Below are 26,344 nucleotides of genomic sequence, written 5' to 3'. Positions count from 1 at the left end.
ATAACTTGAGTATTGACTTGTTTTGTCATTTGTTTTTTTTGAGACAGGGGTTTTCTGTGCAATAGTCCTGGCTATCCTGGAACTCTTTGTAGACCATGCTAGCCTCAAACCCATAGAGATCAGGCTGCTTCTGCTCCCAAGTGCTGGGCACCACCACGCCCAGCTTGATTATTGAATTTTCTTTCTTTCTTTCTTTTTTTTCTCGAGGCACGGTTTCTCTGTGTCTTTGGAGGCTGTCCTGGAACTAGCTCTTGTAGACCAGGCCAGTCTCGAACTCAAAGAGATCCGCCTGCCTCTGCCTCCCCAGTGCTGTGATTAAAGGCGTGCTCCACCAAGCCCGGCTTCTTTTTACATTTTTATGTGTGTATGGTGTGTGTGCACATTTTTGCATGTTTGTGTATGTGCACAGGTGTGTATGTGGAATCCCAAGGTTGCGGTCCACAGTCATCCCCAATCTTCCATCTTGTCACTCAGGCAGGGTCTGTCATCCAAATCTAGAGCTTGCCTATAGTCTTGCTAGCCAGCTTGCTCCAAGGATCCGTTTCTGCCTTCTGAAGCTGGAATTACAACAGGTAGGCTACTGTGCCCACTTGGCATTTATATGAATTCAGGGGATCTGAAGTCTGGTCCTCACACTTGCTTGGCAAGTCTTTAAGTACTTATACATCTCTCTAGAGTCTCCTCTTTCTAACGAAAAGCAAATTGCATTTATTTATTTTGTGTATGTGCCATGTTGCATATGTAGAGGTCTGAGAACATCTTCGGGAGTTGGTTCTCTCATTTTCATTAAGTGGGTCTTGGGGATCAAACTTGTTATCCTTGGTAGCAAGTGCTTTACACACTGAGCCATAGCTGGGATGACTCCTTTGAAAATTTTTATGTGTTTGCCTGCATTCATGTCTGTGTACCACATGTGTGCAGTGCCCACAGATGCCAGAAGAGAGTGCTAACTTTCATGGATGGTTGTCAGCCACCATGTGAATGCTGGGAATTGAAGCCAGGTCCTCTGGAAGAGTAGCCATTCTCTTTCCTGTGCCCTTCCTTTCGTTTTTTTTGTGAGATAGGGTTTCACCATGTAGCCTAGACTGGCCTCAGAATCCTTCCTCTCCTGCTTTATCTCTTGATTGCTGGAATTACAGATGTGTGCCACCATACCTGGCTTTAATAGTATCATTTAAAACTTAGAAAAAATGTACTTGTGTGACATATCTACCCTCATACCCATTACTGTCCCCTTACTTGGTGCTTTTTTTCCCATTGGTCCCTGTTGTCCCCCAGACAGTATTACTGCTACTTTGATATGCACATACATGCTTTTATTTCTTTCTGAGATTGGCTTAATTCAGTTAGTTTGATGGTCTCCAGTAGGATATAAAATCCTGTGGATAATACTACTCTGTTCTTTATGACTGAAGAAAATCCCATTGTGTATATTTATAGACCACGTTTTCCTCCATTGTCAGTCACCTAGGTTGGTTCCCTAACAAGCCTATTGAGAATAGGGCTGCAGTAAACATTGGTGTTCCAGTATCTCTGTGTTATGTTGTCTTAAAGTAGTCTTTAGGGTTAAATACCCAGGCGTGATACAGCAGGTCACATGAATGACCTATTTTTAGTGTTTTGAGAGCCTCCATATTGACTTCCATGTGACTGGACTAGTTTATATTCCACCAGCAATGTATAAGGAATATAAGGAATAACACCCCCCCACACACACTCGTCTTGGAACTCACTCTGCAGACCTGGCTGGCCTTGAACTTGGAGATCTGCTGCCTCTGCGCCCGGCTGTATTGCATCTTTTGAGAACTGTGTTCATTTTTACTAGGCTGTTTATTGGTAGGATTGTTTGAAACCTTTTTTTCCTCCTCTTTGTGTGAGCATGTGTGTTGTACATGTTTGTGTATGTATATGTGCATATGTGTTCTTTGCAGGCTGAGATCAATGCCAGGTGCTTTTTCCCATCTCTCCCCCACCCTAGCTTTTGAGATTAGGGTCTTTCCTTGGGCATCCTCACCTATCTGGCTGGTCTGGCTTGGCCAGCAAATTTCAGGGGTCCTCTTGTTCCTGCCCCGACTCCCACACTGGGGCCACACGTGCCTGCTATCTTGCTCTTTCTTTGGGTTCTGTGAATCGGAACTCAAGGTCCTTCTTTTCTGACTGTGCCATCTCCCTGGCTCTGGGTTGTTAGTTTCTCATATGTCTTAGATGTTAGTCCTCTATCAGTTAAGATTTTCTTCTATTCTATAGGTTGTATCTTTACTCAGCTGTTTCCATTGCTGTCTAGAAGTTCTTCAGTTTCATGAGGTCTCATTTATCAATTGTTGGACTTATTTCTTGAGTTCCTAGAGTCTCTTGGGAAGTTCCTGCTTATCCGTACATCCTGAAGTGTTTTTCCTCTAACAGTTTCAGAGTTTGATGCTTTGATCTGTTTGAAGTTTTTTTTTTTTTTTTTTTTTGTGGAAGATGAGAGACAGAGTTCTAGTTTCATTCTTCAGTATATGGTTATCTGGTTTTCTTTTCTTTTCTTTTTTTTTTTTTTTCCCCCAAGATGGTTTCTCTTTGTTGCCCTGGCTGCCCTGGAACTCACTCTGTAGACCAGGTTGGCCTCAAACTCAGAGATCCACCTGCCGCTGCTTCACAAGTACTGGGATTAAAGGCATGGGAGTTGCTGTGTCGTGACTTTAATCCCAGCACTCGGGAGGCAGAGGCAGGTGGATCTCTGTGAGTTGGAGGCCAGCCTGGTCTACAGAGTGAGTTCCAGGACAGGCTCCAAAGCAATACAGAGAAACCCTGTCTCAAAAAAGCCAAAAGAAAAAAAAAGTTAATAAATGTCAGTTTTACAATAGTAGGAATCATGGGCAGAAGCAAGGAAGACAGGATTGGGAAGTACTCAGTCTTCCCTTGCACCACTAGTCTAGATGCTGGTTATTATGGAACTGTACCTTCTTGTGTGCTAAATATCACATTTAAAAACCAAAAATGTAGCTGGGCATTGGTGGCGCACACCTTTAATCCCTGCACTCAGGAGGCAGAGGCAGGTGGAGCTCTGTGAGTTTGAAGCCAGCCTAGTCTCCAGCGAGGAGTGCCAGGACAGGCTCCAGAAGCTACACAGAGAAACCCTGTCTTGAACCCCCCCCATTAAATAAAAATAAATAAATAAATAAATAAATAAATAAAATAAAAATGTAGTGTTTTGCATGTTTTTTTAACATAAATAGTGGTAGAAAGTCATACACTACAATACTTTTTTTTTTTTAACATTGTAATCATTCTGAACTCTTTCCTGTGTTTTTGTTTGTTTGTTTTTAGAGACAGGGACTCATAACACAGATAAGGCTGGCTTCAAACTCACTCATGAATACCAGTGTTACCTGAGTTAGCACCATACCAGACTTAGGAGTTTTTATAATTGGAAGTGGCAAATTTGTTGTTAGATATTCCTACGATGTACCCTATGCCAAGAAAAAAAGTATTTTTTTGGAAAAAGTCTTATGAACCCAGGTTGGTTTCCAGTTTGCTGTGTTATGAAGGATGACTTGTTTTTCCTAGTGCTTCTGCCTCTACCTACTGTGTGCTTAGATTTTCGATTACAGGTGTTCACCATTGTGCCTGGTTTGTGTAAGTGGTGGTGAGGTTGAACCTGGAGCTTTGTGCATGCCAGGCAAGTGCTCAACCAGCTAAACTGCATCCCTAGTCTTCCAAGAAAAAAATCTATTTTTTCAATGTTTTCATCTGGGGAAAGAAGTAAATATCTTTTCTAAGTGCTATTCAGGGCAGCAGAGGCAATCCTATAGTAGCTCCTTTGGGAGCAGTTACAATACTCAATTAGCTTTCAACTTTGTTTCAGAGATTCATAGAGCATCAGCTTTTCGAAACATCCATTGTAGCCTTCTTGTGGAGATTTCCTGCAATAAGTAAGTGGATGTGAACGTTTAGAACTTCTCAGTGATCATGCCAGTTTCCTGGAGCTGTCGTGGCAGAATGGATGTAGTATTTAAGTTGACATTTAACTGTGATTCCAAACCAAAGCATTTTTTTTTTCTCTCTCTGAGACAGGCACTTACTATGTAGCCTTGGCTGGCCTGAAGTTCACTGTGTAGCTTACCCTGGCCTTGAACTCAAAGAGATCTGCCTGCCTTAGTTTCTTACATGCTGGGATTAAAGGCACACACCACCACAGTGGGCTAAAACTGTTTTTAGCAATCTTCATTCTTTTATTTCTTTTGCTTATTTTAAGGAAAGTTTTGTTCTTTTGTGACATACACCTTTAATCCCTGCACTCAGGAGGCAGAGGCAGGCAAATTTCTGTGAGTTTAAGGTCTACCTGGTCTACATAGTGAGACTCTGTTTTAAAACAAGCAAGCAAGCAAACGAACAAAAACCAAAAAAAGAAAGATTTGTAGTTCTTTGCTTTTTTGAAACAAAGTCACATGTACCCCAGGCTGGCCTGGAATTAATTCACTATGAGAACTGGGCTGGCTTGGAACATGCAGAAACCCACTTTCTTCTGTTTCCAGAATGCTGGGATTAAAGGTGTGCACCCTCACACTCAGCTTCAGGGTTGAGTTTGGACCTGTATCCTGAACCACTTGGAACTTCCAGAGACTTAGGATAGTAGGTAGCTAGATCCATAACTTAAGATGGATTTAATCTTAGTATTATAAGTGGAAAGTCAAATGACATTTCTCACATTGTTAGGCTTTGGGTGACCTAATTAATTAATTAATTGGTAGTACTGGGTTTTGGACCAGGTTCCTCATGAGTGATAGGCAAGTGTTCACTAAGCTACATTCCCACTCCCTTTTACATTTTTATTTTGAGATAGGGTCTTGATAAGTTGCCTAGACAGGCCTTGCAATTTCAATCCTTCTGCCTCAGCCTTTCTAGTAGATGGAGTTACAGATATGTGCTATTTACATGGCTAGCTATTTAAATAATCCCCCATCTTGGAGCTGGAAAGATTGCTCAGTGGTTAAGAGAACTGTTGGTCTTCTAGAGGACCCAGGTTCAATTCTCAACTTATAACATAACCATCTGTAACTGCAGTCCTAGGGAATTTGATACCCTCTTTTGGCCTATGCTGGTACTGGGTGTGCACATGGTGTACAGATATACGTGAAGGCCAAACATTCATATACAGAAAATGAAAAGGGAAAGCCAGGTGTTGTGGCACGTGCCTTTAATTCCAGGAAGTAAAGGAACAAATCTGTAAGTTCAGGTCAGCCTGGTCTACAGATCGAGATCTAGGACAGCCAGTGTTACACAGAGAAACCCTGTCTCAAAACAAAACTAAAAAATAAAAAAAATTAAAAAACCCAACTCTCCCTAAATTAAACAAACAAAAAACCTTAGAGGGAAAAAATATTAACCAATCTTTTCAACTGTTCTTGTAGGTTTGTCAGGATGGTGGATAAGAATATTTACATCATTCAAGGAGAAATTAACATTGTTGTTGGCGCCATCAAACGAAATGCACGATGGAGCACCCATATACCACTGGTAAGTGGGGAATGGGCAGACAATCTGGTCACTGAGTAATTGTTGGGATCTCATCTTTGGTTAAAGCAACAGTCAACTAAGTGTGTGTGTGTGTGTGTGTGTGTGTGTGTGTGTGTGTGTGTGTATGTGTATGTGTATATGTGTTGTGTGCGCGTGTGTATGATGAAAGAAGAAAGGGGATGTAAAAGGGAAGGAATAGGTCCTCCTGAAAGGAAGAGGAAGAAAAGAACAATGAGACATGAAAGCAGAACAGAGAGCTGGTTGGGTGTGGTGGTGTATTCCTATAATCATAGCACTTGGGAGGTAGAAGAAAAAGGATCATAAGTTCAAGGCTAGCTTTGGTTACATACTGAGTTCAAAACTAACCTGGCTACTTGAGACCCTGACTCAAAAACCAAAAAGAAAAAAAGAAAAAAAAATGAGGGTGGGGCAGGACTGGGGGCTGGAGAAATGGCTCAGCAGTCAAGATATACTTGTTAATCTTCCAGTGGACCAAGTTTGGTTCACAGCACTCATGTTAGCCAACTCACAACTCTATCTCCAGTTCTAGATGATCCCCTATCCTCTTCTAGTCTCCGTGGGTACCTGCATACATATACTATATACTCATGTAGACATACACACATACACATGAATAAAATAAATCTTAAAAGGGCAGGGGTTAAGGAGATGGTTCAGCAGTTAAAATACTTACTGCACAAGCAAGACGCCTAGAGTTTGGATCCCAAAACCCATATAAAGGATTAGTGGCTATCCAGAGCTGGCGAAGTGGCTGAGTGAGTAAGGCCTGTGATTCAAGCCTTGGAAGGCAGAGACAGGGATACCTGGAGCAAGCTAGCTAGTGAGAATAGCTATATCAGTGAGCTCTGGGGTTGATTGAGAGCTCTGCCTCTGAGGATAAGGTGGAAGAGTGATGGAGGTAGATGCCCAGTATTAACCTCAGGCCTCCATGTGTCTGTTAGCACATATCCAAATGAAAGTGAAGAAGGAAAAAAATAACCATAAAACCAGTGGCAGGTAAGACAGCTTAGTGTGTTACGTGTTTGCTTCATTTAAAACATTTTGTAATATTTATTGTTTTTATTTCATATTAGTGTTTTGTCTGCATGTATTTCTGTGAGAGAGTGCCAGGTCCCCAGGAACTGTGGTGATGTATTGTTTATGATCTAATAAAGCCACTGGAGATCAGTTTGCAAAGCTAGCCACTCTAGTTAGCTATAGAAACTTGGCAGTGGTGGCACACACCTTTAATCCCAGGACTCAGGAAACAGAAAAATGGATCTCTCTGAGTTCAAGCCACCCTGACCTACACAGAGTGAAGAGTAACAGAGTTTGTGCCTTTGATCCCAGCACTTTGGATCACACACCTTCAATCCCAGCACTAGGAAGGTAGAGACAGGAGTGATATGGCTGGGTGGAGAAAGGAATAAAAGGAGGAGACAGGAATTCAGAGCCTTTTGTCTCTGAGGATTCTTGGGGACGGGATTGCCATTTCATCTGGGTAGAGGTAAGATCTCCTGGCTTGACTGCTTTGCTTTTCTGACCTACAGCTTGAAGCTTGAACCCCAATATCTGTCACTTGATCTTTTATTTATCATGTTACATATTGGTGCCCAATGTGTGGCATAAACCCACGACCTTGGGATTAAGATAGTTGTGAGCTGCCATGTAGGTACTGAGAATTGAACCTGGGTCCTCTGGAAGAGCAGCCAGTGCTCTTAACCGCTGAGCCATCTCTCCAATTTTGCCATATCTTTATAAATCTATTTTTTATTTATGTATATGTTTGTGTGTGTGTGTGTGTGAGTGTGTGTGTGTGTGTGTGTGTGTGTGTGAGAGAGAGAGAGAAGAGAGAGAGAGAGAGAGAGAGAGAGAGAGAGAGAGAGAGAGAGCATGTCTGCAGAATCCAGAAGGTGGGGGCTGGAGAGATGGCTCTGTGGTTAAGAGCAGCGGCTGCTCTTCCAGAGGACTGGGGTTCTATTCCCAGCACCTACATGGCAGCCCACACCTGTCTGTAACTCCAGTTCCAGGGGATCTGATATCCCTATAACAATGCACATGAAATAAAAGTTAAATCAAGTATTTAACAAAAAAGAATCCAGAAGGTGTCAGCTCTTCTAGAGCTGGAGTTACAGGTAGTTATAAATGGCTAGGTGTGGGTGCTGGGAATTAAACTCAGCTGCTGTACTATCTCTCTAGTCCCTTTTATAAATTGTTATTTGGGACTACTTTAGAATGCCTAGAAATATCAGAAAGACTTCTAATTTCTTAGGCTATAATTAGTTATCTAATTAATTAAATTAGTTATTGATGATACATAGAGTATGGCTGGGTGATGATAATCTGTACAGTGGAGTCTGCAAGCTTCCACATACAGAGCAGGTCATCTCTTGCCAAACAGATGAATAAGAAAATTCGTTTTTTACTGTTAGGTCTTGGGAAGTCCTTATATCTATAAATTGGCTCAAACTGGCCTATAGAAGGATTTCTGGCTAGTAGATAAAAGCCAGTATTCTTCACTTATGAAATGGTTTTGTTGTTCCCAAAAGGAGCCCTCCCACCAGCTACTCTTCCTCCATATGATTTGTCCACCCCCTTCTCTCTCAAGCCCTGTTGTTCTCTCTTGCTATCTCCACTATTCTGTCCCATTCTCCAGCTACCCTAGCCCTGACCATGTCTAGCCTGTTTCTCTTTTCTGACTGCTCTGGACTCCTCTCTCTCTCTCTCTTTTATTTTTTTTATTATTAATTCAGGTTAGGGAACAGGCTTGTTTCACATGTAAGTCCTCTCTCCCTCTCCCTCCCCTCACCCCATCCCTCCTCTCCCACCTCCAACCTACCCCCTACCCCATCCACCCACCACTCCCCAGGCAGGATAGGGCCCCCAACAGGGCCTCCACAAAGTCCACCAAATCTTCCTGTGCTGGGCCTAGGCCCCTCCCCATGTGTCCAGAGACAGAGTGCATCCCTTCACGTGGGATGGGCTCTCAAAGTCCCTCCTGCCACACACACCAGGGAAAAACGCCAGTCCACCTCCAGAGGCTCCCCGGAGTGCAGGGGCCTCCCCATTGGCATCCATGATCAGGGGGCTGGATCAGTCCCGCACTAGCCTCCCAGACAGTGTCTGGGGTCGATTTGCTTTCCCTTTTTCAGGCCAACTGTTTCTGTGGGTTTCTCCAACCTGGTACAGACCCCTTCGATCTTCATTCCTTCCTCTCTTCAACTAGGTTCCAGATTTCAGCTCAGTGTATTTCTGTGGATGTGTGTCTCTGCTTCCATCAGCCACTGGATGAGGGCTCCAGGATAGCATAGAGAGTAGTCATCAATCTCATTCTAGGGGAAGGGCTTCTAGGCTATCCTCTCCTCCACTGCTCTTCTCTGTCTTATCCATAATAAAAACCTTCTTTCTCCCTCATGGAATGGTCATATTGGCAGTTTCTTTACTGTGCCCCCTCACATATAGTTTTAAAGTTAGCTGCTTGTTGTTATTGTTGTTTGTGCATATGTATATGTATATAAATGTATGTATATATGTATATTTGTAGAATTGTGTGAAAAAAATTTGGCACAATCATAAAAACAAGTTTAATGCTTTCTAACTAGTATTTTACCTGCTAAGTCATCTCTTTAGCCCCCCAATCAGTGTTTTTGAATAAACATGAGACCATTCCAAACATGAGAACCATTCCAAAAATAGTTTATTTATTCTTGCCAAATAAGAAAGTTCTAATATATATCTGTATCATGTGTATATATGAAATAAAAGTAGAGACGTGTAGGGTTCCTGTATATACACACTAATATAAATGATGTTTTCAGCCCCCTTTTTTACTTTTGTTTCCTTTTTGTTTGAGAAATTTAAAAACACCCTGGGGTGTCTAGGTATGTAAACTAGACATACAAATAAAACATTTACTGATAGTAAATCATAAAGAAATTTATTTAGCCAGGTTGTGGTGGCCTATACCTTTGATTCCAGCACTTGTGAGGCAGAGGCAGGCGGATCTCTGTGAGTTTGAGGCCAGCCTGGTCTACAGAGTGAGTTCCAGGACAGCCAGGGCTCTTATACAGAGAAACCCTGTCTCAAAAAAAAAAAAAAAAAAAAAAAAAGTCTTTAACACTGAGATGATTTAGAGGGTAAAGGTGCTTGCCCCCAAGCCTGATGAGCCAAACTTGATCCCCAGAACCTAGGGGAAGGAGAAAAGCAGCTCCTGTAAGCTGTCTTCTGACTTACACTTCCGTCAGCATGTGAGTGCCTATACATATGCACACAAATGTTTTAAAAACATCTTTGATATACATATAGTCTTACCATTTATTAAAGATGGAAGCAAATTTACATGCTAATGAGGTTCATGTACTTATACTTACATAAAGAATTAATCATGACTGAGTACTGCAGGATGTAGAACATTGTCCCTGTTTTTCAGAGTTGATAGCTATTTTGATTTGATTTTATAATTTTTGTCTTTTTGTTTTTCAACACAGGGTTTCTCTGTGTAGCTCTGGCTGTTCTATAACTCTCTCTGTAGACAGGCTGACCTGAACTCAGAGATTCACCTGCCTCTGCCTCCTGAATGCTGGGATTAAAGGCGTGCGCCACTACTGCCCAGCTGCATTTATAATTTTTTTTTTTTTTGGTTTTTAGAGACAGGGTTTCTCTGTGTAGTTTTGGAGCCTATCCTGGCACTCGCTCTGGAGACCAGGCTGGCCTCGAACTCACAGAGATCTGCTTGCCTCTACCTCCTGAGTGCTGGGATTAAAGACTCGTGCCACCAACGCCTGGCTCACAAACAGTAATTTTTAAAACCAAACATTGTAACATAATACAGTACAAAGACGTACTGATTTGATCCTTAGATGCTGAGGAATGACAGTTGAAAAGTTTTAAAATCTCTTTTCTTGTAACTAAACTTGCATTATTTCTCGAGGTGCAGCAGAAGTACTGAAGCTCATAACACACCCCAGTTTGAAATCTGAGCTGCTGTGTTTCAGGCATGCTCAATGTGATGCCAGCTGTGGCATGGGCAGTGCAAAGTGCGTGCTGTGTGATTAAAACCATGACTGTCAGCAGAGGAGTAAGGAATGCATCGTGGGGCATACATACTGCCTTAAACACCTTGGGTTCACTTTGGTCGTTCTGTATTCAGGAATATTTTGCTGTTGCCAAACTTTCCCTGCCCCCCAGTATTCAGTTATGTGACTTCCGAATGGGCTATGCTCCACCAGGCCTGATGACTAGAGTGTGATCCCCAGGATCACATTGGAGAAGGAGAGCACCAAGTCTTCTCACCATCACATGTGGAGCGTGGCGAGCACATGCACACAAAATAAATAAGATGTAGTAAAAAAATGTTAAAAAGAATAAAAGGAACTGGGTTATAGATTAGCATTGAAGAACTTGTTTTAGATAAAATCACAGTGTCTCTGATAGGAGAGTGAGGATCCATGGCTAAGTTTCTTTTCCTGAGAAGGAAAACATACTGACTTTTCTGGTTGGGTTCAGAGAAAAAGTTTTGATATTTCATTTTCTTTGTCCTATTTTGGACTAGTCATTTCTTTTTTTTCTCTTGACCTATGATTCTCCAGGATGAAGAACGGGATCCTCTGCTGCACAGTTTCAGTCATCTAAAGGAGGTCTTAAACAGTGTAACAGGTAAGGCTCCACTTGCAGGTAGACTTCTTAAACATCGTTAACAGGTAAGGTCCACATGTAGACAGACTTACTGGGCCTAGTAAGAAATACATGCATTTGGTTTACTTCGGGGATAGACAAATTTTCATATAAAGGATCATATAGGGCAAATAAATGAAAATAAAAGATCATATTGTAAACACTTCAGGCTTTGTAGCTGTGTGCAGCTCTGTGGCTCTCAGCTCTGCCCATGGATGGAGCTCACTAGTCACAGGTAAGATGTACATGAGGAGTCTGTATTTTCTTTTTTAGGAAGTACGCAGGTCAGATTTGGCTCATGGATAAAGCTTGCCAATCTCTATTTTGCTGCTTTTAGTTTTCCTATGTTCTCAGAATCCTTTGTCCTTTTATTTTCCTAATCAAATTAACTTTTTGCAGTATTCACATTTAGAATTTTCAAAGCTACTTCCATATTTATTTTCCTTGTTAACTTTTACAGAAGTGTGTGAAAGAGGCATGCATAATGTTTCCTTTTTTATGAAAGAAATTGAAACAGAGAGGTTTAAAGTGATTTACCTGAAGACCTGGTGATATAGGTCAGTTTGTAGAGTGGTTATCTCCTATGAATAAGCCCTAGATTCAATCCCTAACACCCCATAAACCTGAGTGTGGTGGCATGTGCCTTGTCTGTAATCTCAGGTCTTGGGAGGAGGAGCCAAGAGGTTCAGAAATTCAATATTATCCTTTGCTATATACCAGTTTTATATACTCACATCAGCCTGTGGCACATGAATGAAAAATCATTTTCATTTTTCATTTGAGAAAAATCTCAAATGAAAAATCAAAAACCAAACAATACACCTAAAGTGATTTAGTTAATTCTTAGAAGTGTAATGGAGTAAATTTTAGACTTTTGATACCTGCTTTTGTGCTCTTTCCCATGTTGAACATTGCTTTGATACATTTAATTAGAGGGGACTATATATACAAAGTAACTTTTATTGTGTGTGTGGGAGAAGAGGGTAATGAAAGAAAAAAGTCAATACCTGTGTGGTTTTTGTTATTGCTATTTATTTTTATTTTACCCTTGTATTTTTTTTTAAGGTAGTATAGACTACAAGGGAATGCCTCAGAACTGTGTTCTTATGTTGATTCTAAAGGGCTCTTGGAGTGTAGCCTTGGAATGCTGTTTGGTAGTGGGATATCTCAGACCATAATTGAACAGTATTTAGACGTCATCAAATTAAATAAATAATAAATGAAAAAAGTTCATCATTTTATGAGAAACACAGGAGAAAGTTTGGAGAACATTCCTTAATTTCCTACACATGGACTGAAGTTATCTATAAAGGAACACATTTCACTTAATTAAGAAGTTTTTAAAATTTTAGCTTATAAGCCAAGTCTGTTGGCTTACACCTGTAATCCAAGCACTCAGGATGAGACAGAAGGCATGCCATGAATTTGAGGGAAATGTGGGCCACATAGTAAATATCAACACCGCATTGGTATCGAGACTTTCTTCCTTTATTGTCCTCACATTCACCATACAAGTGTACATCGACTTCCGGTAGAGTGTGGGCTACACAATGAGGTCCTGTCTTAAGCAAACAAGCAAGCAAATAAACAGTATTTTATAAACAGAAGAGTAGTACAGACCTGTAATAGAGGAGCTCGAAGCAGGAAGATTGAAAGTTTAAGACTTGTCTAGGCTATAGAATGAGTTCAAAGCTAGCTTGGGCAACTTAGTGAGACCCTGTCTCAAAACAAAAAAAAAATACAAATGAATCAGAGTTACAGCTCAAGGGTAGTATATTTGGGTTCCATCCCTATTGGCAAACAAAGAAACAAACCAAAAAAAAAAAAAAAACCCAAAAAACTAGTTAAGAAAATCAATATAGGCAATGGTTCAGTGGTGAATAGGAGTTCTTGCAGTACTCACATCGGCTCAAGATCACATGTAACTCCTTGAGTGCTGACATTACAGGCATGTGCTACCAATCCTAGCCCAAAAATTTCTTTTTTTTTTTTTTTTTTTTTTTTTTGGTAAGCAGAGGAACTTTTAGAAACATAAGTGCATACATACATTTCCTGTGCAAGGAATTAAGAACCTTGTCTCTAGTGAGGCTGGCTAAGTCCATACAGTTATTCTCACAGATATATATCTTTGAAAATATTTGTTGTCAGTATTTACACAAACTGTGATGACTTCATTTCCTACAATCAAGAGTACAAAATTTGTATATTGTTACTTTGACAAGAAAATTATCAGTGAGGGAGACTTGATTGTTCCTCCTTAGTCATCAAGGACTCTTAGATCATTTCAGGGGATTCTTCTGGAGTTAAAGCAGATGTGTGGTTCCTATGAGGAGTTTCTTTGGTAGTGAAGAAAATGTTTATGATTGTGCAACTTTGAAAGTATATTAGAAACCATGAGATGTATGCTGTACAAGGATATATTTTATGGTATGTGAATTGTAGCTCAGAATGTGTTTTTCTTTAATGTAATTGGAGTTTTGTTGTGCTGCCCAGGCTTGCCTTGAGTTTCTGGACTCAAGTGATGCGTTTGTTAACCTCCTGAGTATCTGGGACTAAGGGTGTGCACCACTGTACCTAGCTTTATATAGTTCATTAAAAAAATCAAATGTAAGCTACAAAATTAGTGAATTCACATTTCTTCGGGCTCAGAGCTCTGGAGGGAAGACTTTGGGTGTAGTCACAGTTGAGCTTTGGACCCATTGCCCAGTAAAGGCAGCATAAGGCTCCGTTCAGTCTCTTGGCCACTTTGTCCTCCTACGTCTCTCTCATTAACTCAGGGAAGCACATGGCTTTTATATTTAAATTTATTCAAGCTGTAATCTTTGACATTTGAGTTAGCTTTTAGTACAGTTTTGCATTTATAGTAATATATATTATGTATTTTCTCTATCCCCAAAGAATCCCTTTTAATCTTTTCCGGATGCAAATTTCAGGCTGTCTTGTCCCATCTCCCCTCTCTTGCTCTCTTTCCCCTCCCCCCACAGAGTGTGTTTGATCAGGTGTGGCAGGAATATCCACTGTCAAGCTGCGCCCTTTATATTAGTCAATATTATCCTTCTCCCCCCTCCCTGTCTGTCTGCTCCTTTGGGCTTTCCCAGTTGATTTATAATTTTGGAATTCTCATCGGAGTCTGTAATACAGTTTGTTCATTATTTAACCAAAACCTGTTTAATGAGCAGAGAGAGGCAATGTAAATGTTAGACATGTTGCAGTGATGTACCTTTGTGCTGCTCAGCACGGGTGGGTAGTTAACTCTGTGCTGCCTGCAGGGCTAGGGGCATCCTGGGCTTAGGGGCAAAAGGGGCACTGTGGGAGTAGGTAGTGGCCCTTTTGTCCCTAAGTGGCCTTTGTGTCTGCCCAAACCCTGCCATAGCTTTAGATTCCAATGACACATTTCCATTCACCCTTCTAGTAATCTTATGGGACTCTGGCAAAATACTAGAGTTATGTTCAGCCTCATGGCTAGACCCTGTGGTAACATCTGTGGCATGGAATGAGGGCATAAAAAGAAAGGTCAAATATCAGGGTCCTGATATTGCTCTGGTTTTAGATTTGAAAAGAGATGACAGTTGAGAAGAATGAGTCTAACTGACGTGGTTTGTGATCTTTGGTTTATTTTTGCCAGACTAGATAAGTCTTTGCAAGTCTTAGTACCCTTATCTAGTATAGTTTTATGGAATGAGCTTTATTCAGCTGAGATTTGTGGTGTTTGGCTGTGTTTATTTTTATTCAGATTCAGGCTGCCCTTTTCCTTGGTCTTTAAGCACATCTCCCATATATGTATACGTGTTCATGTATGTGCACATATTTGTACAAAGGGAGTCTTTGCTAGAAAAGTCTTGGATTTATAGCAAAAAGAAATATTCTAAAAATGTCACAACAAAAATTTCTTACAGCTTTTTTTTTTTGGTGGGTACTGGGGATTGTACCCATGCCCTTGTACATGTTAGGCAAGTACTCTACCACTGAGCTACATCCCAGCCTTGTTTTTATTCATTTGTTTATTTAGACAAGGTCTTACTATATAACTCAGACTGGCTTCAAAATCAGAATTCTCTTACCTCCACCACCTCCCAAGAGATGAGATTATAGGTGTTTGCTACCATGCCCATTTGGGACCATCTCTTAATGGCATTAAAGCCATCAGGGCCAGACTTGAGGAAGACTTCTTTGTTTTTGTTTTTTTTGTGTGTGTGTGCATTCTCACCCTCCTCTGTGTGTGTGTGTGTGTGTGTGTGTGTGTGTGTGTGTGTGTGTGTGTGTGTGTGTATGTATGTTTGGAGTTAGTTCCAGGCATTTTTAGACTTATGTGCTGTTTTGATTATCAGACTAGGGAGTCTAATATAAACACAATGGAATTATTCTTGTTTTCTGAACCTTTTTTTTTTTCATTCTTTGAGATTTGGATTCTTTCTTTCCCTGAGTTATTGGGTTGCTTCTTGCCATATTTCTTGAATAGCTGCTATGAACCTGGTGTTTTCCTTAGGCACTTAGGCATTGAGTCTATAATACCTGAGAGAGAGTGCAGGAGAGTGAGAAGCAAAGTGTGTGGGGAGAACCAGACGTGTTACAAGACCACTGTGAAGCTACTTATGTTCTCTGTTCTGGTGACCCTCACCAGGTATGGAGAGGTATAGAGAGGATGACAGGGACTGAGAATAGTTTGCTGTCACCTTTCTTTCCCCTCCCTGTTCTTTTGACTTGCAATTACTGTTTAGCACAGGGTGGTCTTCCCAGTGCTGGGATTATAGGTTTGTTTATATATGTTTAACTTGCTGCCATCTTTTCTTGTTTCTTTGAGTAACAAACAAGTCAAGGAGAATGACCAAAAATTGTGTTTTTCAATTTGGCTTTTCATGTAAAGTTATTATGATCAAAACTTAGATGTTTCCAAAGGCATCAATGGATTGCATAGAATACTTCTTAGGGATGGGATATTTCTTTACTGAGCTAACTGGGATAGCAGGAACTAACATACTTGAATTTAAGAGGGAGAAGCAGGTGCCTGGAGAAAGTGAATGTGTTAGGCGTTTATTTAAATATAGTTTATCTTGGACAAACACACCTGTAGGGTACAGTCTGTCTCAAGCTTTTTGAATTCAGAATCTGAGCTAGGAGGTTTGAGTACATCTACCCTCCAGAGGTTTCAGAGAACATTTAAACAGAGTCTGGAAGCCAACCAGGGAGGAACTATGACTTAACACCTGTCTGGCCTAGGCATCTTAGACATAGCTGCCTAGGTAGAAAAAAAACACCTGTTCAAGAATGCTCATACCTCAGGTTTCATTTGGAAGAGGAGAGAAAAGAGATTTTAGGAGTAATTGTCAGGAAAAAGATTGAATAAATTTATATGAAAAATTGCTAGATTTATTTTTTATATTGATTGAATGTATATACTCATTTTTTCTATAGGCATTTAATTGTTTGGGGAATAGCAGAATAAGTAATATATCATTAGCCAGCATATGAAGAGTGACAAATGAGTTGATGACTTTGTTTCACTTGGAACTGAAGTGAACTTTTTGTTTTCTTTTTTGATGTAGGATCTCGCTATGTAGCCCTGGTTGATGGAATGCACTATGTAGACCAGGCTAGCTTGGCACTCATAGATGTCTACCTACTTTTGTCTTCTGAGTGCTGAGATTAAAGGCATGTACCACTATGCCTGACTAGAAATAAACTTTTGAATTGTCCAAGGTATAATAGAAAACTACTTTGTTTTCTTTACAAGAAATTAAAGGACCAAGTTTGGCAGATAAATTTATATAAAAGGCTGAATATTGGAAAGCTCAAACTTGGGCAAATGTATGTACTTCCTGTGTCCCTTTTTTCTTTGTTGGTTTATAATAGAACTTAAGACCATTTGTAATAGATAGAACATATGTTTATGTTTATATCCTTTCTCTCTCTCTCTCTCTCTCTCTCTCTCTCTCTCTCTCTCTCTCACACACCATAAGATTGATGAATATTTTAGAGTATGGCTTGATAATTGCTGGGCACAATTCCAGCTATTCGGGAGGTAGAGGCAGGATTGCTGAAGCCCAGCAGTTCAAAGCATGATTGGATAACAAAATGAGACCTTGTTAAAAAAAGGATATGAGACCCTGCCTCAAAAATAAGGTGGAGGGGCTGGAGATGGCTCAGAGGTTAAGAGCACTGGCTGGTTTTCCAGAGGTCCTGAGTTCAATTCCCAGCACCCACATGGTGGCTCACAACCATCTATACTGAGATCTGGTGCCTTCTTCTTGTGTGCAAGCATACTTGCAGGCAGAACACTGTATACATAATAAATAAACAAATCTTAAAAAAAAAAAAAAGTGGAGGTAGCCTGGCAGTAATGGAGCACACCTTTCATCCCAGCACTTGGCAGGCGGATCTCTGTTGAGTTTGAGGCTAGCCTGGTCTACAGAGTGAGATCCAGGACAGCCAGGGCTACAGAATACAGTGAAACCCTGTCTCAGGAGAAAAAGAAAAGGTGAATGATAGGTGACACCTGATAGTGACTTTTGTCCTCTAGGTGCCTGTGTACCACACCAGAAACTTATATACATGAATGTGCACACACATAAGAGAGGAGTATAGGCGAATGAATAAAGACTCTTGAGAATAGTTAGCTGGGTATGGTGGTGCATGCCTGTTGTTACATGGGAGGCTGAAGCAGGTAGATCATGCGTTTGAGGCCAGCCTGGTTTATACAGTGAGTTCCAGGAAAGGATGGACTCACAGTGAGACCCTGTTTCAGAGGGAGGGGGGTGGGGAGAGAAGAGAGCTTTGTATACTCTTGCTTCTTGTGGGTACAGTTCTGTCCTTACTTTCCATAATACCTGGATAGCAGTCAGGAACAAGTCTGGCTGGTAGGAATTTATGTTGTTGTCTATCACACAGAGGTTTGTAACTAGTAGTAGTAATAGTTATAATAGTAATAATAATAACAATAGCAACAACAACAATAATAATAATGCATTGTTAATATCTTAGTTCTCAAAAACAGAGGCAAAGGTACCTGAGTACTTTGTAACATAGTTTGTAGGTGTTGCAGCAGGATGGTCTGTGTTAGGTGTCACAGTCATGGGGGTTGCTTTCATTGCCTTTGTCCTCTTTAGCACATCTATCTCTTTGAGGCCTGATACATTTCCCCCAGCTATATGTCGCAACTTGCTGTGTCAGCGTTTAGTTGAGTAAAAAGGGAAAGCCAGCTGTTCTTTTGTTTTTAACAAGGAGGCAGGCAGATTCCCTTTCTTCCACACCCACTCAAACTCAGGGCAAATGCTAGAAGGATTTCCAAGAAAGCCACATGTTTGAAGTTCAATCCATATGTACTTTTAAGGAGGAAAGGTAGTGAAGAGTTTGTTTTACACCCCTCCACCTGTCACATGTTCATAGGTCCTTAATTGACCACCCTGATTTCTGAAATAGTGTAGGGTATGTTTATGGAAAGAATGAACACTTTTTTCTTCTCCTGATAGCCATCAGAAGAGAGTTAGATATATAATAAAATACAAACTAGAGCCCTTCAGCTCAGATCACTGTGGAAGCTTGTGGTAGGTGGGGAGCTCTGACTACTTTATGTCCTCAGTTTTGCCTCAGGAAGTCAATAGACAGCTATTACCCATTTTTGGTTGTTGTATAACCTTTTGGACTTAGATGGACAAGCACTCCTGGATGCCTGCTGGCTGGCCTCTCACTGCACAACCTTCTGTTAACACTGCTGCCACTGTAGGCCAAGTTATGAAGGGCTGTCACATGTGCAGAACACAGTGCCTTGTTCCACGCTTATTGAGCAATTACTTGTCAGTTTGTGGAATTCACATTATTGCCTCAAGTTTCTGGCCTTGTGTGCATTGTGGGTATTTTGGAAGTAGCCTGATAGACTGTACATCAGAAGGCAATAAATCAGCATTGGATTTGGTGAAAAGGCAGGGCCAGATGTAGTGTAGGAGGAGGAGCCTTCTGTAGTCACCCATGCAGCTGCTTCCTCATAGCCCATATTTCAGAAAGCAGTGTAAGAACTGGAGGGTAAGGGTGGATGGGGACATTGAGTAGAGAGGTAAAGGATCAAAAGGACTTCAGTGTTGTCTAGGATTGGCTTTGGGTTGGGAACAAATAAGATATTCCTGATAATGGTAAGGATTTTTCTATTAGTTATTTTTGTTTTTAAGTAAAATAGTTAATTGGCAGAAGAAAAAAACCTGGGAAAAAAAACTCATTCTACATGAAGGTTTTCTTTGTGTAAACAACAGATTTAAGGGAACTAGCACCTGTAACGAGTCTTTCTCTGTCCTGCCAGCCAGCCCCCAAATAAAGACATGGAGACTTCTTATTAGTTATGAAAGCTCAGCCTATAGCTTAGGCTTGTTCCTAACTAGCTCCTATAACTTAAATAAATTAACTAAATATTTATAACATTATGACTAAAATAAATTAACTCACTTATATTAATCTATGTTCTATCATGTGGTGTTACCTTTCTTCTGTCTTGTATCTCCTTTTTCCTCTCTGTGTCTTCTGGCTTCTCCCGCCCCTCTATTTCTCCTCATCTCCCTTTCTCTCTCTGTAAATAGTTATTGGCCATTCAGCTCTTTATTAAACCAATCACAGCAGTGTATCTTTACACAGTGTGCAGATATCACACAACAGACACCTGGAGCTGGAGAGGTAGCTCAGTGGTTAGGAGTACTGGCTGTTCCTCTAGAGTTTAATTCCAACACCCACAAGGCAGCTCACAATTTTCTGTAACTCTAGTTCCAGGGAATCCATGGCACTAGGTATGTACTTGGTGCTCATATATGCATGCACACAAAATATACATACACATAAAAAAATAAAAATAAATCTGTTTTTCCTCTTCAAGATAGGGTTTCTCGCCAGGTGTTGGTGGCACACGCTGTTAATCCCAGCACTCAGGAGGCAGAGGCAGGCGGATCTCTGAGTTTGAGGCCAGCCTGGTCTCCAGAGCGAGTGCCAGGATAGGCTCCAAAGCTACACAGAGAAACCCTGTCTCGAAAAACCAAAACCAAAAAAAAAGAAAAAAAGAAAAAACAGGATTTCTCTATATAGCCCTGGCTGACCTGGAACTCACTGAGATCCACCTGCTTCTGCCTCCCAAGTTCTTGGGTTAAAGGCTTGTGCCACCACACCTAACACAAAAATAAATCTTAAAAAGGAAGAAAAAAAGAAAGAAAAAACTGGCACCAAATTGACTTACCAAAACAGGAACTGAGATGGTGTCATTATTGTCTTTCTGAGAGCTAGAGTGATATTTTCAAATTGCTTCTCATTAGTGAATTATGATGTCATATTGGTGGTGTGTGTGGCAGCAAGCACTTTGTACCTATGGATTCATCTTGCCAGCTCACCTTCTAATTATTATTATTATTTTCGTATTTCTGTTTATTATTCTATTTTTTAATTAATTTATTTAATTTAGAAACAGTCTTATTTTACATATCCCAGTTCCCTCTCCCTCCCATTCTCCCATTCCCCCACTGGCCCCCGTATCCCACCCCCATCCACTCCCCAGGGAGGGCGAGGCCTCCCATCGGGGATCACAAAAGTCTGTCACATAATTTGGGGGAGGGCCTAGGCCCTCCTCCCTGTATCTGGGTTGAGAGAGTATCTCTCCATGGGGAATGGGCTCCCAAAGTCCATCTGTGCACTAGGGATAAATACTGGTTCTACTGTCAGAGGTCCCATAGACTGCCCAGGCCTCCTAACTGGCACCCACATTCAGAGGGCTTACTTTGATCCAATGCTGGTTCCCCAGCTTTATAACTGGGGTCCTAGTGCTCTCACTAGGTCAGGTCAGCTGTTTCTGTGGGTTTCTCCAGCACAGTCTTGACCCCTTTGCTCATCATTCCTCCTTCCCTACAACTGGATTCCAGGAGTATGGCTCAGCTTAGCTGTGGGTGTCTGCTTCTGCTTCCATTAGCTGCTGGATGAAGGCTCTAGGATGGCATATAAGGTAGTCACCAATCTCATTTTAGGAGAAGGGCATTTAAGGTAGCCTCTCCACTACTGCCTAGATTGTTAGTTGGAATCATCCTTGTGGATCTCTGGACATTTCCCAGATTTCTCTTTCAACCTATCCTGGCTTCCTTTATTAAGGTATCTCTTTTCTTGCTCTACACTCTTTTCTCCTTCTCTTTTTCCTACCTCTTTTTCCAACCCCCCATGCTTCCAATTTGCTCAGGAGCTCTTGTCCCTTTCCCCTTCTGGGGCGGGGGGCACACGACGACCATGTATGTCTCTCTTAGGGTCCTCCTTGTTTCCTAGCTTCTCTGGTGGTGTGGATTGTAGGCTGGTAATCCTTTGCTCTATGTCTAATATCCATATGTGAGTATATACCATGTTTGTCTTTCTGTGACTAGGTTACCTCACTCAGGATGGTTTCTTCCAGTTACTAATTTTTATTTTATTAAATTAAACATTACTTTCATTTAGTGTGATTGCATGTACTTGTATAGGTGTGGGTATTATGGTGTGTGTGTCCTCTCTCAGTTTTGTTTTTTCAAAATTAAAAAAAATATTTATGTGTATGGTGATATTACCCTGGGACTGGACATTTAGTATGTGTTTTCCTGCTTAATGTTGCTCTTGCTGGTTGTATGTTTAAATTTGTATATGTTTTTACCTTTCCTTCTCCTGGACTATGCTTGATATTTGTTATCATTGTATATAGTTTTTGTATCAGGCTTAAAACCCTCTTATTTAGACTAAAAGGGAAAATGTAGTGGCATCTTGCTTTGCCAGTGAACTTGGGGTAGTGGCCACACCTTATGGGGCGTGGCTTCAGATATTCAGACAAGACCCCTTATAAGGTAGAGGAGGGACTGGCTCTGTCATGGGTTGCAGTGAGAGCATCGGAAGACCTTGGTGGTTATTTACTATTATTTGTGTAAGTGCTTCCCTAATAAATACCTATTTATCATTTATCTTGGGACTGGTGGACTCATTTAAACCCACCTTCAGATATCTGTGTATCATGTGTGTGCGTGATGTCCACAGAGGCCAGATGAGGGCATTGGACCCCCAAGAATTGGAGTTACAGATGGTTGTGAACTGCCATGTGGGTTCTGGGACCTGAACCCAGGTTCTTTGTGAGAGCAGCAAATACTGTTAACCACTGGACCATCTCTCCAGGACCTGACCTTGACTTTTTGTAGAGAGCAAGTCATTTATATGTACAGTATCCTACTTTCTAGGTTTATCTGTGTTATTTAACTTGTTCTCTTATCCCATATATTTCCTATATACTAGAAATTAGGACTAAAGACTTAATTCAGGTTAAACATTTTTGGCAAGAGATTTCTTTTGAGTCTTTTTGAGTCAGGGCCTCACTGTAGCTTAGGCAGGTTAGGATCTCACTGAAATCCTGTTTCAGCCCCTTGAGTGCTAGATTATCTGCCTGGCAAAAGTATTTTCATAGATTACTTATATATTTCATATTGTATCACCACAGAAGACACACCATGTAAGGCTGTCTGTTTTGCTGTTGTTTTTGTTTGTTTCAAACAGGGATTCATGTAGCTCAGACTAGCTTCCACCTTGCTCTGTAACTGAAACAGGGATTCATGTAGCTCAAGCTAGCTTCTTTTGCCTTGCTCTGTAATTGAGAATGACCTTGAATTCCTAATCCTGCCTCTTCCTCCTAAATGCTGGGCTATAGGCAGGTAACAGTGTGTGGGCTTGTTCTGCTATTACTGTTAAGTTTCATTGTTTGCTTCTGGTGCTCCTGCTATATCTCTTCATTGTAAGATATGTTATTTCTCTTTGCAGTTAGTAAGTAACCCACGAAGTGATGATATAAACATCCTTTTCTCTAACATTCTCTTAACTAATGGTCATCTTTCTCTGAATCATTCATGTCACTGTCATAAAGAATTATGATTTTCTAATTCTATCATTCTTGCCTGTTTACTAGTTGACATTCTCTGTGAACAACTGCTCTCCTCTTTATGAAGAATAAGCCGGTTTCCCCTAGAAAACCATGGTAAACACTTAATTCTTTGGCTTTACAAATATTCAGAGCAGGAAGTGCATATTAATAATGACCAACCATTATTAATGTCAAATTTGGTTTTCTCCTTTTTTTTTTTTTTTTTTTTTGTTTTTTAGAGACAGGGTTTCTCTGTGTAGCTTTGGAGCCTATCCTGGCACTCGCTCTGGAGGCCAGGCTGGCCTCAAACTCACAGAGATCCGCCTGCCTCTGCCTCCCGAGTGCTGGGATTAAAGGCGTGCGCCACCAACACCCGGCGGTTTTCTCCTATTTGACTTATAAATATTTAATTAGTCAAAATTTACAATTACTAAGTCATACTAGTGTTTAAATTGTTTGATCGATGAAACTATCTTCAAATGGTTACTTTTTCCTTTGACATGACTCCTTTGAGCACTTCTTGCTTTCTGATAAAGCAAGTAACATTGATGGGGAAATGGGGAGATGAAGTAGAACCTATTGGTGTAACACATTATTAAAAGGACAAATATAATTTTGTTTCATCAAGCATGTGGTATGGGGCTAAGGAGATACTCATTTGGTGAAATACTTGCTGTGCAAGTCAGAGGGTCTGAGCATGGATCCTCAGGACCTAGGTAAAAAACTAGGCAGAGTGGCATGGCTCTGTAATCCCAGCTCTGGGGAGGTGGAAACAAGATTCTTGGGGGCGGGGGTGGCCAGACAGTTTAGCCAGTTGGTGGGCTTCAGGGTTAGTGTTTTAGGGAATTTGTCTCCAACAACAAAGAGGAGATCAAGGAAGATACCCAGTGTCAACTTTTGACCTCCACACATGTACATCGTCCTACATGTGTACACACACACACACACACGCACGCACGCACGCACGCACGCACGCACGCACGCACGCACGCACGCACAAAAAAGAAAGATGGGTTATAGTATAAGCTATGTTTCTGTTGATAATAATCTAAAAAGTTTGGAAGCCTCTGGTAGAGAGGGTTTGATTTGATGCACCCTGTTCCAGCGCTGTTTTAGATCTGCAGTGTTTTTCTTGGGCAAGGAATCCAAGACAGCATTGTCAGGATGCCCCTCCCACTGTTCGTTTATTTCTTTTCTTCTTGCTGTGAATAAAACCCAAAGCCTTGGACATGCTAGATAAGTGCTTACACTGAACTGCACTCCCAGACTTTCATTTTCTTCCTATTTCTGTGAGGTGCCAGAGCCCCTTAAAGTTTGGGAACCAGAAGAATATTAAATCTGAATTTCTTCTCTGTCAATTTACTTTCAGTAAAATAGTTCTAATTAGATGGTAGTTTCTGGATTGCTCAGTTTTTGCCAGGCAGCGATTAATTTGAGCCCATTTAGATCCTTGCAGTTTTAGAGAACGTGAAAATGAATGCTGTTCCTTGAGGTTGTAGATATAATTATGATTGATGAATCACTGTATTCCTTCTTTATATGGTAAACTGGAAGTTAAACATACTGTATTTGACATGCCATCTTTTTTAGCCTTTAGTGAGTGAAGGAAAGAATCATTTACATTGCAAACTACACAATGTCATCTCCAGGAACTCTCAGCAGAAGTTTGTGTTTGTGTGTCTGACTTTCTGGTCAATAAATATTTCTTGAGTTTTTGTGTGTCAGAAACTGAACTGGCTAGTTAGGGGCTTACTTTTCAAGGGGACTGGCAAAGTTTCTGTTCTCATAAAGCTTAATGATCTGGTGAGCTGGTGACTTGAGAAGCTCTGGATCTGTGGACAACTGGGTACTGGCTTGAAGTCTGTACAGCTTCCACATGGGACCTGGGGGAATTGTAAACTCTGATTTGCAGAAAGAAGTTCTTGGATGGTCAGGAGAGCAGTGGTGTTTTCTGAACAGCAGTGGTCGTGGGATGCCATGGTGCCATTCCATCCCAGCCTTCTTGCCTTCTCAGCCCTACTGTCTAGCAGTAACCACAGGGAGGAATGGCTGTATGGAAGCTTCATTAGCTGCTTTAGGACAGTGGCTGTTTTAGGTCTGATTAGTCCATTTATATTGGCCTTTGATTGGTCAGGCTGAGCTGACTATCATTGCATTAGAGACTAACATTCATAGCAGATAGCTTTCCCATACAGCTTAGCTTTGCATTTGAGTCATTGAAGTCTTGGGCTTCTGAAGTTTCAAATTTAGGGCATGAAGCAAAGATTTTTTAAGAGCTATTTAGTGGAGGTGCTAAAAGAATGAGGAAAAAAAGTCATTTTGTCCAGTTTAAGCCTAATAGTTCTAGCTAAAAACTAGCATGCGGTTCCAGGGCTACACAGAGAAACCCTGTCTTGAAAAACCCAAACCAAAGCCAAAACCAGTAAAATGACATGTGGTATTTTAGTATTTCTTTAGCCATGGATCTCATGTGAGAATAGAAGCACCAAAACCCTTGTCATGTTTATAACAATAATATAATAATTACTTATAATAATCAGTAATCCATCTCATCATACATTTTTCTTTTGCATCTCAGAGAGAAAACACCTAGAGTAACCTTTGGCAACCTTGAGATTTCAGGGAGAATGCTATCTTCCTTAGGAAAAGTATTCCTAGAACTTTCAAGGGCTCCAAAATGTAGTGAAGCAGCAAAACAGTTAACTGTGATTAACATCTTACCTGTGGCATTGTAAGTGCCCTTATGAGGGAGGAGATGTTGTGGGCTGGGGATATAGCTCAGCTGTAGAGTGTTCTCCTAAACATGTGTGATGCCCTGGTTTCAATCCCTAGCATGGGGGTTTCTGGTAGAGGGTAGGGGGTGGGGGAGGGAGGAAAGGAGAGAGGAATGGGGAGGGGTTGAATATGTCCGTTTCTTAAGACTGCTAAAATGGACCCAAATGATTAAAATTAAACAATGGAGAATTAAAATTTCCCAGAAGTTTCATGCTAGGGGAAAGTAAAAGCTGAAGTCCTAATGCTAGCCAGCGGAGGAACTTACCTCCCAGGAAGAAATTTTATATAGTTCTCAAAGTTTATCAGACAGTCACCTTGTAGAACAGACTAGAGCTAAGACAATGAAGGCCAGTGTTGGGTGGGATCATACCATGACCAGAACTGCTTAGTTATGCATAACCCTTGCCCTCTGTATTAGGTACTTTTCTTTTGCTTTGATAAGATGCCATGACCAAAACAGCTTTTAGGAGGGGTTATTTTTGCTTATGGATCCAAAGATATATAGCAAGTAGCAGACATGGC

The 26,344-nt window shown here is 40.9% G+C and overlaps 1 protein-coding gene across 1 annotated transcript in view; it reads left to right on the top strand.

The window, feature by feature from the left end:
• Positions 1-5,403: 5,403 nt before the first annotated feature.
• Gbf1 (golgi brefeldin A resistant guanine nucleotide exchange factor 1) overlaps positions 5,404-26,344 on the top strand; it is a 118,278-nt gene continuing 97,337 nt past the window's right edge. Inside the window, 2 exon segments of the mRNA NM_001246686.1 lie at positions 5,404-5,499; positions 11,088-11,154. Coding sequence (NP_001233615.1) covers positions 5,404-5,499; positions 11,088-11,154 — 163 coding nt within the window.

This window comes from Cricetulus griseus, chromosome 3 (genome assembly GCF_003668045.3).
Source record: "Cricetulus griseus strain 17A/GY chromosome 3, alternate assembly CriGri-PICRH-1.0, whole genome shotgun sequence".
In the NCBI taxonomy this organism is placed as follows: Eukaryota; Metazoa; Chordata; class Mammalia; order Rodentia; family Cricetidae; genus Cricetulus; species Cricetulus griseus.
This window is presented reverse-complemented; position numbering and strand designations above follow the sequence as displayed.